We start from the raw sequence: 17,126 nt of genomic DNA, 5'->3' as shown, positions 1-17,126 counted from the left end.
TAATTTAGGATAACTTATCACAATCTTAGGGTCTAGAGGAAGAATGGCGATTACAATGGGTGACGTTTAATAACTGTAATCAATCAGATCATGGAGATCCACAAAACCAAAACAAAACAACCACGTCCAGAAATGCAGCTGATCCGAAAAAGTATGGAGACACCTGAATTGCATCAGGACAAGACATGCCAGAACTAAGCAAAGCTGTTTCAGTTGAGAATGAATGGCCAAGCACCTGCAATGTGACTGTGGTGTACTGGAACAAACAGTAACACATATGAATTGAAAATGTCTCCTCAGGGAATTTCATGGCCTCTGGGATGATCTCATCGCAGCCACACCAGAAGCAGTTAGATGATTGGCTTCTTTAGATATTGAACGATAACGTCTATCCTATTGCGACTCTATGGTGCTGTAGTATGGTGATTCCCCCCCCCTCCCGTGGTTTTACCTTAATTTAACATTTTATCTTGTATCTTGTACAGTGATGGGTTCCAGATCCCATTGCAACCGGTACGGTTGCAACGGGGCCTGGCATCCTCCACATGAACGCCTGCAGCGCGCTCATGCCTCTTACCATCCAGCGATGCCTCCGCGATGCTCCAGCTGCTTGGCGGAGCATCGCGCAGGCGCTGTATGTGTTGTGCACGTGCGCGGAAGCACTGAACACTTAAAACACCGGTAAGGAGTGCGGGTGGGTGGGTGGGCCCTCTGGAGCACCGTACTGGAATGGTACCTGGTGCTCCGGGCAGGCTCCGGTACGCCTGTACTGGGACGTACCACCTGCAACCCACCACTGATCTTGTACCATCTACATATTTTATATATACCTACTTGCTGTTGCTCTACTTAAACTCACATTTTGTTTGTATGTATGAGTTTTGTTAATGTTGTATATCAGTGATTACATCATCTCTGTAGATGCCACATGATAAATAAATATAAAAAAATAAATAAATGAGTGAATAAGAAAAGAATACTATACATCGTAACAGCAGCGAGAATGGCACATGTCCAACAATGGAAAAGTGAAAATACACCTTTAGAAAGAGAGATAATAAAGGAAGTATTGGATTGCACAGAAATGGTTAGATTGACGTTCGAATTAAAGAATAAAGGAGAGACCGAATATCACGATATATGGAATAGATTTTACCAATGGTTGGAACTGAGAAGTGGGAGTTGGAACAGGAAATAAGTAAGATTTGTAGACACGAAATGTGTTATAATATGTGTGGATATAAATGAGGATATTGGGCAGAACAATTGCATATAATTAGTAGTGTATGATGAGTATATATGATATTTGTTATATATTATAGTGTGTATGGTGGAGATAATGCCAGGATGGTGGTGCTGTGTCCGATATTTTAATAGGAAATGAATTTAAAAAATTAAAAAAGAAAGAAAAGAGAGCAGAGAGCGTGTGCCACGGAGTTCAAAAGCCCATAATCCTTTCCACTTTCCACTTGCTTGTCTGCAGCTGCAAGCCGATGGGGTCCATGGAGTGAATGGAACATGTGCTCCAAGACTTGTGATACCGGCTGGCAGAAACGTTTCCGCATGTGCCAAGGGATGGGAGCACAAGACTACCCCTGTGAGGGCAGCGGGGAAGAAGTGAAGACCTGCAACGAGAAAAAATGCCCAGGTATTTGGCATTGGAGCATTTGGCATTGGAGCATTTGGCATATGGCAGCCCTCCTCAAAAGGGATGGGCAGAAATGTTCTCTCACATGGTTTTAATTCAGTTTAATGTGGGTTTTCTCTACCTTGGCAAATCAAGGATGTGAGTCATGCTGGCTGGGGAATTCTGGGAGTTGAAGTCCGTATATCTTTAAATGTATGAGGAGAAGACATTGCGAATTGTGCGGGATTGAAAGATAACTGTCAAATGAAGAACAGATGTGGGTTCCTACCTATTTGGTCCGATTTGGCCAAATTGGTAGAAACTCCGGTAGACACGTGACCACACCGGTTCTATGATCAGCGGCGCCATCTTGATTTTCTGTTCTGCACGTACGCAGAACAATCTTCATTTTAAAAATGTAATTTTTATTCATTTTTTAAATGTTGTGCGCATGCACAGATCATTTTAAATGAAAATGTGCACGCACACGCAAAACTGGTAGTAATGGCGGCCGGAACCCACCCCTGCATCAGGAGATGTCTGGTAGCACCCATTTTACCTTACATTTTATTCAAATCTGAACAGATGCTACCAGACTCCTATTTCTCCCCTCCCCATCTTATGCTAACACAGATTTCCTCCTTCAATATGCATGACTGGGCATCCATTCGTGTCTGTGGCCATTTTGTCATCTCCCTGGTGGTCAGTCTGGTGAGGTACTTTAGATAAGAGGCAGACCCAGAAGTATTAGCATTATCTTTGTTGTAAGTTTACATCAACATAATCTTGCAAGTATGAAAATGCATTTCCCCCAATTTGCTTTTGCAGCCCAAGAAACTAGGGCGGGTCCCTTTTGAGACATTTGCCCCACCCACTGTCAGGGTTCCAAATAGCATCCAAATGTAATGTCCAAGGCAAAGGATTCCTTCAAATTCCAATTTATGAAGAGAGCCATGTTGGCACATCTGGGAAAACCCGAATCTGAAAGCTTGCCAGTTTTCCCCACCCAGTTGAAAGTTCAAGATCTTGCCCCCACACCCACAAATCCATCCCATGGTCAAATCTCCCACTGCTATGCTGGCAGTTCCACCATCCAGTTCTCGTCAGGTTCAGAGGTGCAAAGACAAAGGACTTGGCTTTCTAGAAAGGAATTTTGTTATGGCTACATCTCATCTAACTCCATACAATCCCCCCTCCCATTTTCCCACAATAGAAAATGCATAGTAGAATAATAAAAAGTGTGGCAGGCCAAAGATCCAAAAGAAAAGATGACTGCAGGCCTGACACCCACTTTTATTCTGTGTGCTCAGCTGCCTTTTATCTGACTATTGCTCAGTCTACATGCAACCCTTCCTCCTGTCCCCCAAGATCTTTCCCATGTACTATTACACAGCTTCATCCTTGGGGGTATATTATAAATCAGGGGTCCCACAAACCCCTGGTCTATGGACCAGCACTGGTCCGCAGCATCCCAGAAACAGGGCTGCACAAACATATGAAGCCTCATCTGCATGACACAGATAGCACATGAAACCATGGTCCCTCCAGTCTGTGGGAAAACCTCTCTTCACATAACCAGTCCCCAGTGCCCAAAAGATTGGAGGCCGCTGTTCTAAATCTCTTGCCTTTGAAATAAATTTAAAAGCCATATAATATTCTGTTTCCTCCTTTTTTTTATTTCTTTTGTAAATTTGTCCATCTCTACACACTCTGCCATTCTATGGTATGGAATGAGTGGTACAAACGGCTAGAGGACAGGTGTAAAGCTTAAGGAAAGACTAAAGGAAGAAGACACAGGAGTTAGAAATTAGCAATGTATAGATAGAGATGAACAAACATGTATAAATGGAAAGGGTGCATAATGAAGGATTATAAATTAAGGAATGTATATAATAGTATCCTATGTATAGGCAAAGAGAAACGGAAATAAGGGGTGGGGGAGAAGTACATTTACAATGGATGTATACCGAGGTGGAAATGTTGTACAGAAGGAAATTGCAAAATAATAATAATAATAATAATCTTTTTTTAAAAAAACAAACTGTTTAATAAAAATATTTTAAAAAAGAAATAAATTGAAAAGCACATTTTAAATTAGATGTGAGAATTGGTAGGGGGAAAAATACGAGATAATTCATCTGCGTGTACTTAATTTGGTGATGGACCATTGCATCTGCTGTCCTTCTGTCCCCCGTTGTCTTATCTTTGGGCTAACTTTGCTAGGTGGGGGTATTTGTTCTGCTGCCCTACCGGTCCCCTCTTCTCTCCTTCCAGCCTTCCACGAGATGTGCAAGGATGAGTCCATTGCCCTGATGACTTGGAAGAAAGCTGCAGCTGGTGAAACAGTCTACAACAAATGCCCATCCAATGCTACAGGTAGGTAGACATCTGGGTAGAGATTGACAATAATGTAGGTTCTCCAAATTGGAGCCTAAAACGCCACAGAGGACAATTGGAAACGTGGGGAGGATGTATGATTGAGACTCCTTTTCTAAATTGGATTTCACTCTGAAAATGGAGGGCCATCTTAGTTGACTTGAATGGCAACCATTTTATGGATTCCGGATGTATTGGGCTGTTGGTCCCATCAAGGTCAAGGTGACTGAATTAGATGGGAGTTACAGTGCAATCCCATATTTTCCCCTTTTATTGAATACTTCAAAGAAAATTACATATACAAGAAGAAATAGGGGGAAAAAAGTAAAATAATATAATGCAGATAAATGAACTGGGGACTTTAAAATGTCAGGGAGGTCTTAAATATCATTAACATTGTGAATAATTAAATATACCATATAAATCATCTTAAGAGACTAAACCCCCCCCTTAAACCCAAGCTAAAAATGACTAGCAAAGACCACAGTCAACATAATATAATTTGAATAAAATTGCACATTGTAGTAAATTCGAATCCATCTTAATAGAAATCTGTTTGGATTTAGATGAATTATACAATTGAAATGCAGATTCCATGCATAAATAAAACCCCAAGCTGGATGTAGTACTACCGCTCTTTAGTTTAAAACAAGGCCTCAGAACGCTTCTTACTTGAAGTTGCAATCACTGATATATCCCAGAGGTGCTTTTTCAGGAGGCAACTGGACTACCTTGCTTTTTTCTTGAAGACATTTTGCTTCTCTTCCAAGAAGCTTCTTCAGCTCTGATTGGATGGTGGGGAATGGAAGGAATGTCTGATAAGATTCCTTTTCAAGTAGGAAGCAATTCTAGATGTTGAACAGTAGCAATACCAGTAAAAAGAAGACAGAAGTTGGTTATCTGTACCAACTGGTTCACTTACAATACAACCCTGGTCAATCTTCCTTCAATTTACTGTGGGTCAGTGTCATTCTTCCTTCTGAAAGGAATTTCCAATTTTGCTTCTGACCTTTGGTTTACAATACCCCACAACGGAACATTCTTCACTCTAGTGTTGTGGAGCGTGCCTTGCCTTCCACCCATCACCAAAATTTACTGAATTAAAAAATAATTGATTTCCCATCTTGGGGGGGGGGGGAAAGCAACTACTTTCAAATTGCTGATTTTGAATTTAAAGAAAGCTATACTGTTTGCAAAGGGTGGTTCAGTGGCTAAGACTCTGAGCTTGCCGATCAGAAAGGTTGGCAGTTTGGCGGTTAAAATCCCTAGCACTGTGTAATGGAGTGAGCTCCTGTTACTTCTCCCGGCTTCTGCCAACCTAGCAGTTCGAAAGTACGTAAAAAATGCAAATAGAAAAAATAGGGACCATCTTTGGTGGGAAGGCAACAGCGTTCCCTGCGCCTTCGGCATTTAGTCATGCCAGCCACATGACCATGGAGATGACTTCGGACAGCGCTGCCTCTTCGGCTTTGAAACGGAGATGAGCACCGCCCCCTAGAGTCGGGAACGACTAGCACATATGTGCGAGGGGAACCTTTACCTTTACACTTTTTGCAAGCCTGCTTTTTCAAACATGATCGCTTTGACCCATGATGAAAGGTGGCATATTGAAAGAAGCAAAATTCCTCAATATTACCCTAATTCATTATGGGAACAGGACTGACCTGAGTGCCATTCAAGATGCTACTTGTCACCTTGCATGGAATGGGGCTAGATTACCTGTGGGACCACTTGTCCCTAATGGTTTCTGCCAGGAATCCCTGTCAGGTGCAAGGAACTAGCATGACTCTATGAGTAGGTCAAAGTAGCACCTTTATTGTTGTTCTCCTCTTTATAAGAATCTCACCAGACGAACTGTGAGATTTTCTTGGGAACAGGCAGATGAAGACTTCAGGAGTCTGGCGTCCCATGGAGTGACTTTAAGTCAACCAGCCTCTCTCCCCCTGATGTTGTGGAATCTCCCCCTTTTACCACCACATCTGCAAGCAATGCCATTGTTGGGTCCCAAGAGGTGTACCTTCGCTATTACATTAACTGTCTTGTAGAACAGTCCCTGATGGCTACAATTCTATTAAGCTTTCAGAAGCTGTTCCCCTAAGCCTTGTGTGGGGAATGTTGATAGATTTAGCTGAGGTTTTGTGTGATAAGTTGCTAACGACATTTTTAGGGGCCACGACCCATTTTCTTATGAATCAGAGCAAACATAGTTTGGTTATGTTTTATGTCCCTTTGCTGCCCAGAGTTCCTTGTATAGATGGAAAACTTTATAAATTAGTTAAATAAAGAAATAGAAAGCTCCATGCTTCAGCTAAAAAGGAATAGCTTGGTTTCTATCTTCTAAGAGGAAAAAACAAACAAACAGGCTGTAATCAAATGTTTGGGGACAGTACTCCAAATAAGGAAACTCAGTCTGCCTTGTAGTAAGATGGGCAGCCAATAAATTTAATAAATAAAATAAAAATAAATGTGACATGATAAACAGGTAGTTCTTCATCTTACAACAGTCCAACAACATTCTGCTGATTGTGCATGCCACAGATCTGCGCGGCGTGCACAAACAGCAGAAGAAGGAACAGGAGAGGAGTTCGGCTGTTTGAAAAGCCCTGCGTGGAACTCCTCTCCTGTTCCTTCTTTTGCTGTTTGTACACGCCGCGCGGGGCACGCTGCCTTGTCTTTCACAGCCACCTCGTTTCCAATTGGGGTGGGGATCCATGGAGAGGGACGGAAAAGATGGGTTTCTTCCCCACCCCAATTGGAAACGAGGCGGCTGTGAAAGACAAGGCAGCACGACCTGCGCGGCATGTACAAACAGCAAAAGAAGGAACAGGAGGGGAGTTTCGTTAGACAAACCCCCAGGTGCACACTGCTTTCTCCTCTGGAAATGCTGCCTCATTTCCTATGAAGAGGGTGGGGAATCCATGTGATTTTTTCCCTCTGGGATTCCCCATTCTCCCTCCGCGCACCCACCAGCCAAAACCTCCCGGAAGGCTTCTGCTGGTGGGCGAGGGGGGAGCAGGCCAGGGGAGGGACCATTCCGGTGCCAGGCCCCAGAAGTCCCGGTACAGGAAGGCATGCTAAAGTGTTTCAACCTGTACGCGCGTACCTGACAGGACCGGCTGAAACCCACCTCTGGCAGTAACCCACCCCTTGTTGTAGTGTCCCGGGTCATGTGATCCCCTTTGCCACATTCCGACAAACAAAGTCAATGAGGAAGCGAGATTCTGTGTTACAAACTTAACAACTGCAGTGATTCATGTAACAACAGTGGCAAGAAAGATCATAAAATGGGGCAAAATTCATTTAACAAACAAATTCACTTAGCAACAGAAATTGTGGGCTCAATAAGTTGAGGACTTGTATATAATGAGATTGTACTGGGATCTTCTCTCTCACTTGAGGTTGGCTTCCCCATCTGACACTCCTTCCACTTAAAATACTGCTGTCACGATCTGCCCATTTTCAAACTCTCACACTCTCCAGAGCTATAAGCACAATAAATAATAAACACTTTGAAGAAAGCAAATTGGAAATATATTTTTGTTTCTTTCCTTCAGTGATGTGTTAGAATGGGGATGATTATTTAGAAAGGCAACAGCAGTATTAGCATGGAAGCTGGGAGAGTCAGGGCATTCAAAAAAGGTTGGGATGCATTTTCACTTCGATCCTTGCTTATTCTATACTTGAAGTTGAAAAGCATTCCAAATAAAATATAATACAGTGGATTGCCGTATCCAAAGAATTTAGGTTTTCCCATAGGCATTTCTTCCATAGATCCTATTCACTTCCAAGGGCTTTGGGTTGAAAATGTAATGCATTACTGCATTTTATTTTATTTTATTTTTTTCTTTCCTTTCTTTCCTCTCTTTTCTTCCTTTCTTTTGTTATTTGCAACTGAAAATGCTTTAATAAGGCAATTCAGGCAGAGAAAGGTATGCTCAATCTATCTGCCATAAAAGCAAAAGAATGTGCCCAGTTTAACAACTGAGGAACTGAGGGTCTGTTGCTAAGCCTTCTTATTAAATGCCCACCAAATATCTGCAAGAGTCAAGGATGTCCTCAGAGGTTCAGAAGAAGTCAAGATGGTGGGTTCCATATGCAGTCGTGGCCATTGTCTTGACACTCTTCTGAACTCCCATCTTCCTAATAGGAGTTTCTTAATTCCTTAACATCTGGATTACAGGGCAGGTGACCAACCCATTAGGGTCACTTCAAACCCATCACTCTCCAACCCAACCACTGAGCAATAAGTGACTGAATTGGATGGGACTGGATCAGGGGTGGACTGCTGGGGGTTCGCAGGGGTTCGAGAGAACCTCTAGCTAAGATTCTGTACAGTTCGGAGAACCCCCAAATCACACTCCTGGCTGGCCCCGCCCACCCTGCCCTGCCTAGGAGTCCCCACGTGGCCCGTTTTGGATGTAGTTAAGTGCAGGGCTTGCACAGAGGTTTGGAGAGGGCAATATTTCCAGCCTCCAGAGGGCCACTAGAGCTTGGGCTGTTTTCGTTCTCCCGGAGGCTTGAGGAAAGCCTCCAGAATCCAGGAAAAGCAAAAAAACACACACACACACCATGGTGCACGAGACCAACTAGGCCACACACACCATGGCCACGCCCACCCAGCAAGCAGGCAGAGAACCCCTTGCTAAAAATGTTAAAGCCCATCCCTGGGCTGGATGTACTGTCCTTTTGAGTGATGGGCATAACTAGGGACTTGCTTCTTTTTCTAGGATCTGCCAGCCGACAGTGCCTGCTCAACTCCCACGGTGTGGCTTACTGGAGTCTGCCCAGCTTCGCACGCTGCATTTCCCACGAGTACCGATATTTACATCTTTCAGTAGGTGCAAATTTTGGCAAAGGCAACTGTGGCCCCTGGAAATTCCCTCTTCTGTACCCCTTGACCCACCTCCTACCTGGTTCAGAGAAGGGCTTGGATGGTGAAAGAAGGGAAACAGAATATTGGGCAAAATACATAAAATATGTAATATCCAGCTGTTCTTCTCTTTGCAATAGTGTCGACATCCAACGTGAACGGAGTCAAGATATGAACTTGCAATCTGGAATGAGCGAGGAATTTTTTCCTTACTGGGATCTGGGGTTTTTGGGTCTACCTAGAAAGGAGGCTTAAAACAGCCACGCTCCTACCTTGGATAGGTTTTTTTTCCATATTAAAAGAGAACTGAAAGTAAGCACATGGGTGCATATGTCAAAAAGAAATTTAGCCAGGAAGACAGCAGAGTCTCTGGAAAGTGTGCTGTAGAGTGGGCTGTAGCTACCAAAAAAGCCTGCACAGTTCTAGGCTGCATTAACAGAAGGATAGAATCAAGATCACATGAAATTTAATACCATTTTTTAATGCCTTGGTAAGGCCACACTTGGAATACTGCATTCAGTTTTGGTCACCGCAATGTAAAAAAGATGTGGAGACTCTAGAAAGAGTGCAGAGAAAAGCAACAAAGATGATTAGGGGGCTGGAGGCTAAAACATATGAAGAATGGTTGCAGGAACTGGGTATGTCTAGTTTAATAGAAATAATAATAATAATAATAATAATAATAATAATAATAATAATAATAATAATAATAATCTTTTATTTCTAGACCGCACCCTTTCCTAGGCAGGACTCGGGGCGGTGTACAGTCATGTTAAAAACCATATACAAATACATAGACATGAACGTAGACGTAGACGTAGACATAGACGTAGACTCAGACGGAGGAGATAAAAAATAAACTGTACAATTCTTAGTTAAAATACAAATACAATTAAAATTCCCTTAAAAAATTCCCCAATAAAATGTTTGCCAGGAGGTGGAAGATGGAACTATCAATCGGCTAAGCCAGCCAGTCGGAACAGGTGAGTCTTGAGCTTCTGTGGGAAAGAAGGACTAGGGGAGACATGATAACAGTGTTCCAATATCTCAGGTGTTGCCACAAAGAAGAGGGAGTCAAACTATTCTCCAAGGCAGCTGAGTGTAGAACAAGAAGCAATGGGTGGAAACTAATCAAAGAGAGAAGCAACTTAGAACTGAGGAGAAATTTCCTGACAGTGAGAACAATTAATTAGTGGAACAGCTTGCCTCCAGAAGTTGTGAATGCTCCAACACTTGAAGTCTTTAAGAAGATGTTGGATAGCCATTTGTCTGAAGTGGTGTAGGGTTTCCTGCCTGAGTAGAGGTTGGACTAGAAGACATCAAATTCCAATTCTGCTATTCTATTTTATTCTAAAGAGAAACCTCCAACTCAAAGGCAAGAACCTTCCTCAGCCACCCAAGTGACATCTTTGACTTATGACCATAATTGAACCCACAATTCCGGTCATAAATTGCGATGGTCATAAAATGGGCCACCAAATTATTATGCCTGATTTTATGACCTTTTTTGTGATGGGTCTAATGCAAACACCATGGATGCTAAGCAAATGTCATGATCATTAAGTGAATACCATGGTCATTAAGCAAACACCATGGTTGTTCAATGAATCCATTGTTCACTATGGGTGTCTTTTGCCGGAGACAAGAAGTACATGCTGGTTTCTGGCAAAAACAACGTACACTGCAGTCTCATGACTGCTGGGGGTGGGGGAGGGGGCAGATGTCAGAACGTCAAACCCTGGGCAATTGTAACTTTGAACAGTCACTAAGTGATCGTCCATAAGTCGAGGATTATCTGCAGTCTTCAGACAGCAAGAGAAACCCGTCAAATCCTGGAGCTGTAAAAGAGAGCTGGAGGAGGAAGAGAGAGTGCTGTGCGGTCCCACTGCTATCCCTTTACAGCTATTTCTATTCATACTTAATCTCCAAATCTCTGTCTCTGTGTTCTGTTTGAATGCTCCTATTCCCATGCTTTTAGCCGTGTGTTTCGTTATCTTAAACTATTTCTTTGCTCTTTAATGTTTTCTTTTCCCCATAGATCTTCAGCTCTTGTAGCCAATCTCGGTCCATTTGCACCTGAAACCACTTTTCCCTCCTTTATTGGCGGTCATAGACAGTGGTGGGATTCAGCCGGTTCGCACCTATTCGGGAGAACCAGTTGTTAACTTAGTAAGCAGTTTGGAGAACCGGTTGTTGGAAGGAATCCAGAGGTGGGTGCCTACCAGTTTGGCTCGGTTCGGTCAAGAACCACCAGTGACCCAGGCTGGTCATGCCCCGAACCAGTTCCCCGGTCACTGCCATCACCAACTTTTTTTGGAGTTCTGCAGATGCGTGGAACAATTTCCATTGATCTGTGCATGCGCACACAGCATGCATACAGCACGCTTACAGCATGAGCCAAGCACACAAGTTAACCCGGCAGTAATGCCAGCTAAAACCCACTTCTGAAGAAATCTCCTTTTTCTTATTTATAGGGCTAATCCTGTAAGGAAGGCTGGAAAGAAACATTCTGGCGTTGTTTCTAGCCTAATCTTTATTGCCCTGCTTACAGAAACTGCCTCTCCGGTTAACCCTTATTACATTGTAACAGCTCAGGTGAAGTGCCCATCAATGTGAGCCACGCCCACACAGTCACTTGACCACTGAACCCCACTTACCCAGCTGGTCATTAGGACAGAGCACCGGTTGTTAAATTATTTCAATCCCACCACTTGTCATAGAATAGCCTTTTTCTCTTCCTTCCCCAATCACTCATAGTCCTCTGTTTTTGGAGCTGTGTCAGGTCCAATGAACCAGGATGTACACGCAGAGTTACCTCTGAGTACTTTGCCTATAGAGAGAAATTGTGGGGGAACAAAGCAATTATCTCCATAACTATTAAATTTTACCCTGTGAATTGCTCGGAGGGTCCGCCTTCCCTCTCGTTCTGAATTCCAGAAATTCCTAGTGTCTTTGTCTTTGCTCCCTGGGAAAGAGCCCTTCCCTCCTGCAACTCTGGACTCTATTCTTCCACCAGCTAGTTCTTTGACCTCTAGACCCAGACTGCTGCAAGCAAATGCCCTTGACTGGCCTTTCAGGATTTTGTGGGATTTCAGACAGTAGTTGGACTGTCTTCCTCCCCCATCACTTGGTTCTGCCTCTCCATAGTCTTGCAGCTCTGAGACTTGACAGAATGCCAAATAATAGTGTTGGAAGGGACCTTGGAGGTCTTCTAGCCCAGCAGGAAACCCTACACCAGAGATCTTCAAACTTGGCAACTTTAAGACTTGTGGACTTCAACTTCCAGAATTCTGGGAGTTAAAGTCCATAAGTCTTAAAGTTGCCAAGTTTGGGAACCCCTGCCCTATACCATTCTGGAGAAATGGATTTCCGGGCTCTTTTTGAAAACATCCAGAGATGGAGCACCCACAACTTCTGGAGGCAAGCTGTTGTTACTCTGCTTAATTGTTCTCATTGTTGGGAATTTCTCCTTAATTCTAGGGTGGATCTCTCTTCAGTGAGTGAGAGAGATCTTTCACCTGTTACTTCTCATCTTGCCCTCTGGTGCTTTGGAGAATAAATCGAGCCCTTCTTGTCTGTGACAGCTCCTCAAATATTGGAAGAGTCTTATTTTCTTGCTGCCTGAAGGCTATTGAAGACTGCTAAGATGGCTTGATGTTGGGTTGGAAGTTTCTCTGCTGTCTTCTTGGCTGCTGTTTTGTCTCTGCTGCCTTCCTGTTTAACTCCTTTCTTGACACACAAATAGAAATACTTGCTTTCAGTACACTTTTTGCAAAACCAACCACACTATAAAAAAGATGTTGAGACTCTTTAGTGAAGAAGAGATGGGGCAGGGGCAGTTGTAAACCTCCTCCCAAGGTAGTACCCAAATCCTGTATCCCAGGAGGGAGAAAAAATACTTGCTAATTCCAGGTACAAGTTGATTCTTTCATAGATGTTCAAGACCAGAATTCCCTGAGTAGGGAGAATTACAATTTCCAGTCATTTTCCTCAAAATCCCATAGTAATGCTTTGTCTTTCATGCACACATATTGTAAACAACAAACTAGAGGATGTAGAGGATCTTCTGTAAAGGATCAAAGATGCAATGGCTCAGTGGCTAAGACGCTGAGCTTGTTGATCAGAAAGTTTGGCAGTTTGCCGGTTTGACTCCCTAGCGTCGCGTAATGGAGTGAGCTCCCATTACTTGTCCCAGCTTCTGCCAACCTACCAGAAGCACATAAAAATGCAAGTAGAAAAATAGGAACCACCTTTGGTGGGAAGGTAACAGCGTTCCGTGCACCTTCGGTGCTTAGTCATACCAGCCACATGACCATGGAAACGTCTTGGGACAGCACTGGCTCTTCAGCTTTGAAACGGAGATGAGCACCGCCCCCTAGAGTCGGGAACAACTAGCACATATGTGCAAGGGGAACCTTTACCTTTACTTTACCTAGAGGATCAGGTTTATCTCCCTCTTTCAAATCCTCACATAAAACCTAGTTCAATCAGTAACCGGTAGCTGGTGTTAAGATTGATTTTTATTAGATTTATATCTTGCCCTTTCATTCAGAATCAAAACGGTGTACTTAGGACTTCCTCCTTCCATATTCCCCCTACAACAACCCAGTGTTGGAGATTGGGTTGAAAGAGAGACACTTGTTTGAAGTCACCCAGGAAGTTCCATAGATGAGGGACGACTCGAACCAGGGACCCCCTGCTCTCAATCCAGTTCGTCTCACTACATTTTAACTGGCTCTCCTTCATGCTATGATAGGAAATAACAATACCCACAAATACACTGGCAAGAAAGATGAAGGAACTGGTGTTAGGAATTATTTCATCAAGTTAATATTGGCTGAGCGGTATAATCCCATGTGTGCTGATTTCTCAGTAAATTCTCACCAAGGGAAAATTGAGGCTCGTGTTAATCTGCCTGAGCATGGAAGCTGTTGCTCCTTAGCTGAGTTGCCAAAAGTTGCTTACCTGGGCAATCTTACTAATTCAGGTCTTAAGAAGTAGGGAGAAAAATAAAGAGCTTGCCTTAGGGAGAAAATTGAAGAGATCCAGTACCCTTGTATTTCTCAGTTTCTGCTGAGTTGTTTCCTAGGATTTTCTCTCTGTAATTTGTGGCTAGAATTTAAGAAGGACTGCTTAAGCTTTCCTATAGAAGCTCTGGAAAAGTTTTAACCCCTGACCTATGAAGGTATTCATAGAGAGTTGAAGTTTTGGTATGGAAAAGTCAATCCTGGCTCTCTTTCCTAAATGGGGCAAGAATCCAAATCAACTAAACAACTTCCAGGACATTAAGGTTCAACTTCTGCTGAAATTCAGCTTTCTCTATGTGCTTCTGTGGAGATCCTCTTTCCAAAGTTGGGGAGAAAGAGTATCTGGTGCTAATCAGTTGGTGCAGAATCAGTTGGCTTCAAAAGGAGAAACTGTCCCATAGCAGAAATCTCTCAGATCTTCATCATTATATTTGAGGAACAAGTAGAAGTCGTAGGATGCTTGTAATGACTTTTTTTTCATATGTTGGACCAGAAGAGCAAAAATGTCCTTGGTTTTAATGCTTAATCTGACCTTGTTCCCTTTCTCTCCTTCTCCATGTCAAGCTCCGTGAGCACCTGGCTAAGGGCCAGCGCATGCTGGCAGGTGAGGGCATGTCACAGGTGGTCCGTAGCCTGCTGGAGCTTGTTGCCCGCCGAAGCTATTACAGTGGGGACCTGCTCTTCTCAGTGGAGATCTTGCGCAATGTCACAGATACTTACAAAAGAGCCACCTATATTCCTTCCTCAGATGACGTGCAGGTATTATGCTGACATCCGAAGGAGAAGAAACCATTCTTTGACTCTTAGGTTCATGAGGTCGTTGGGGCTGAAGAGACTGGTCACAATGTATATGCTAAGATTGGGAGCATGGTGTCCAAATAACCTCATGCTTGCTGACATCACCATCATGCATGCTTGCTTCTAATTGCAGCATGTGCACTATAATGTCATTGAACACATGTTGTTAGTTTGACATCAGAGTTTGGGTTAGCTGCTACTGCTGCTGGGATGGGCCTCCTAATGTACCCCAATATACTTAATATCCAAACATGGCAACTGTTGGACTTCAACCCCCAGAATTCCATGGCTGGCTAAGGAATTCTGGGAGTTGAAAGACACAAAATCTTAAAGTTGCCAACTTTGGAGATCCCTGCTGTTAAAGGGAAAGCTGATCACTAACATTTGGATTTACTGCTATTGGTAGCACAGCTTTTAAAAATTGAGATTCTTGTGATTATTTCTCCATCTAGCACAGCTTTGCATGTTCTTAGTATGGGGAGTTCCATTCCATGGAGCCGTAATGAGATCTAATCCCCAGACCTCCTCCTCCTATGTTGATCAGACTCCACAGTACTGGCCCAATTGAAGAAAGTTACCCATTCCAAAAACACGTACAAGTAGCCCTTGACTTATGACCACAATTGAGCCCAGAATTTATGTTGCTGAGTGAGAAATTTGAGTTTTGCCCCATTTTATGACTTTCCTTACCATATTTGCCAAGGGAATCACTGCAGTCGTTAAAATAGTCACACAGTTGTTAAGTGAATCCGGCTTCCCCATTAACCTTGCTTGTCAGAAGGGGATGACGTAATCCCGGGACACTGCAACTGCCATAAATGTGAACCAGTTGTCCATCACGTGACCATGGGGATGCTGCCATGGTCGTAAGTATGAAAAAATGGTCGTAAGTCACTTTTTTCAGTGACTTTGTAACTTCGCATGGTCTCTAAATGAACTGTTGTAAGTCGAGGACTACCTGTACTGCTTTGCCAAATGAGGGAAGAATCAGAAGCATTTCTCTTGGTGGAGATCTCACATCTCTTTTTTCCTCCACTGGGAAGCTATGATAGCTGGAGCAGGCCATGCAGAGGCAGAAACAAGGCAAAATATAGGATGTCTTCTCCTCTCACCACCAATTCCCAGTGCTATGTGGCCATCCCGTCCACTGATGCCACTGGATGCCCTTACTCAGCCATGCATCAGGCTTGACCATGTGAAAAAGAGAGTGAGAAGATTATGGGCTATGAAGCTGAGTTGTGGAGACAACCCCTTTCTATAGAACAGCGATGGCTAAACTTTTTGCCATGCCAAAGGTGGGGGGAGTGCAGGGGGAATTTTGTGTGGGCGTCCCCACACCCATAATTCTATGCAAGCGACACCCATTCTGTGCATGCACGCACGACCCCAGCCCTTCTCCCCCCCCCCCATTTTTGGCACTGGATGGGATGGTGGACCTGTTTTCCACCCTCCCCAGGCTTCAGAGGCTTAGGACCCTGGACAGGGCAAAAATGGCCTCCCCCGCCCTGTGGAGGCCCTCCAGGGGTGGGGGGAACAACGACCAAATGCTCAAACCGGAAGTCCGTTCCTAAACATCCGGTTTGCGTATTGAGTTGTTGTTCACCCTCCGGGGGCTTCGAGGAAACCTCCGGAGAGCAACAAATGGCTGAAAATGAAGGCTGAAGTCAGCTGGCCAGCGCACACACGTGTACTGGAGGTGCCTTGTGTGCCCTAACAAATGGCTTCATGTGCCACTTGTGGCACATGTGCCACAGCTTCGCTATCACAGCTATATGAGTTGAATGAACTAGGCCAGCAAACCTTTTCAGCACCGAGGGCTGAAAAGGGAGTGCACATGTGGGGGCAGCACTAACTGCTGAAAAGGGAGCACTCCACATGCACTTATGTGCTTCATGCGCATGCGCTCTCATCTGGACCACAACCAGGAAGAGGAGCTGCCCAGCGGGATGTGCATGCTGGAAAATGAACGTCCAGTTTCTGGTGCTCACATGCGTGCCAGCCAGCAAGTCCTCCAGTTACCAACTCTTCCGAGTTCCAGCACTGCCGCACACCAGCTGATCATCACCCGTGCATGCCCACCAGGAACCCGGAAGAGGAACGGGTGGCGCTGCGTGTGCCAGTCGACATGGCTCCATGTGCCACTTTGGGCACGCGTGCTTTAGGTTTGCCATCATGGAACTAGGTCATCATCACTAGCAGACATTATATATCTATATCTATTTAGGCACCATGTGACAAGAAGAACACTTCGAGTGGTTTTTTTTTTAAGCACAGCCATCCAGTTCCCATGTGGCCTCCAAGGGCTAATCAGCAGTTCCTTTGCAAGAGTTTCTTCAGCTAAACTTGGCCACGTTGAGGCTGAACCTGTATGCAAAAACAGTTTTTCTACTTCTGATCTATGCCTCACCAGGAGGCATTTTTGGAGAAA

At 44.0% G+C, this 17,126-nt stretch overlaps 1 protein-coding gene across 5 annotated transcripts in view; it reads left to right on the top strand.

Annotated features, from left to right (window-relative positions):
* Positions 1–17,126, top strand: part of ADGRB2 (adhesion G protein-coupled receptor B2) — a 335,460-nt gene that overhangs the window by 212,142 nt on the left and 106,192 nt on the right. For all 5 annotated transcript variants that reach the window (XM_081961837.1, XM_081961838.1, XM_081961839.1 and 2 more), the window contains exons 6-9: positions 1,484–1,648; positions 3,902–4,003; positions 8,731–8,837; positions 14,465–14,659. In XM_081961837.1, coding sequence (XP_081817963.1) covers positions 1,484–1,648; positions 3,902–4,003; positions 8,731–8,837; positions 14,465–14,659 — 569 coding nt within the window. The remainder of the gene's footprint in view (positions 1–1,483; positions 1,649–3,901; positions 4,004–8,730; positions 8,838–14,464; positions 14,660–17,126) is intronic.

This window comes from Natrix helvetica, assembly GCF_964273705.1.
Source record: "Natrix helvetica genome assembly, chromosome: 9".
Lineage (NCBI taxonomy): Eukaryota > Metazoa > Chordata > Lepidosauria > Squamata > Natricidae > Natrix > Natrix helvetica.
The sequence above is the reverse complement of the archived record's forward strand: the minus strand, read 5'-3'. Positions and strand labels throughout refer to the sequence as shown.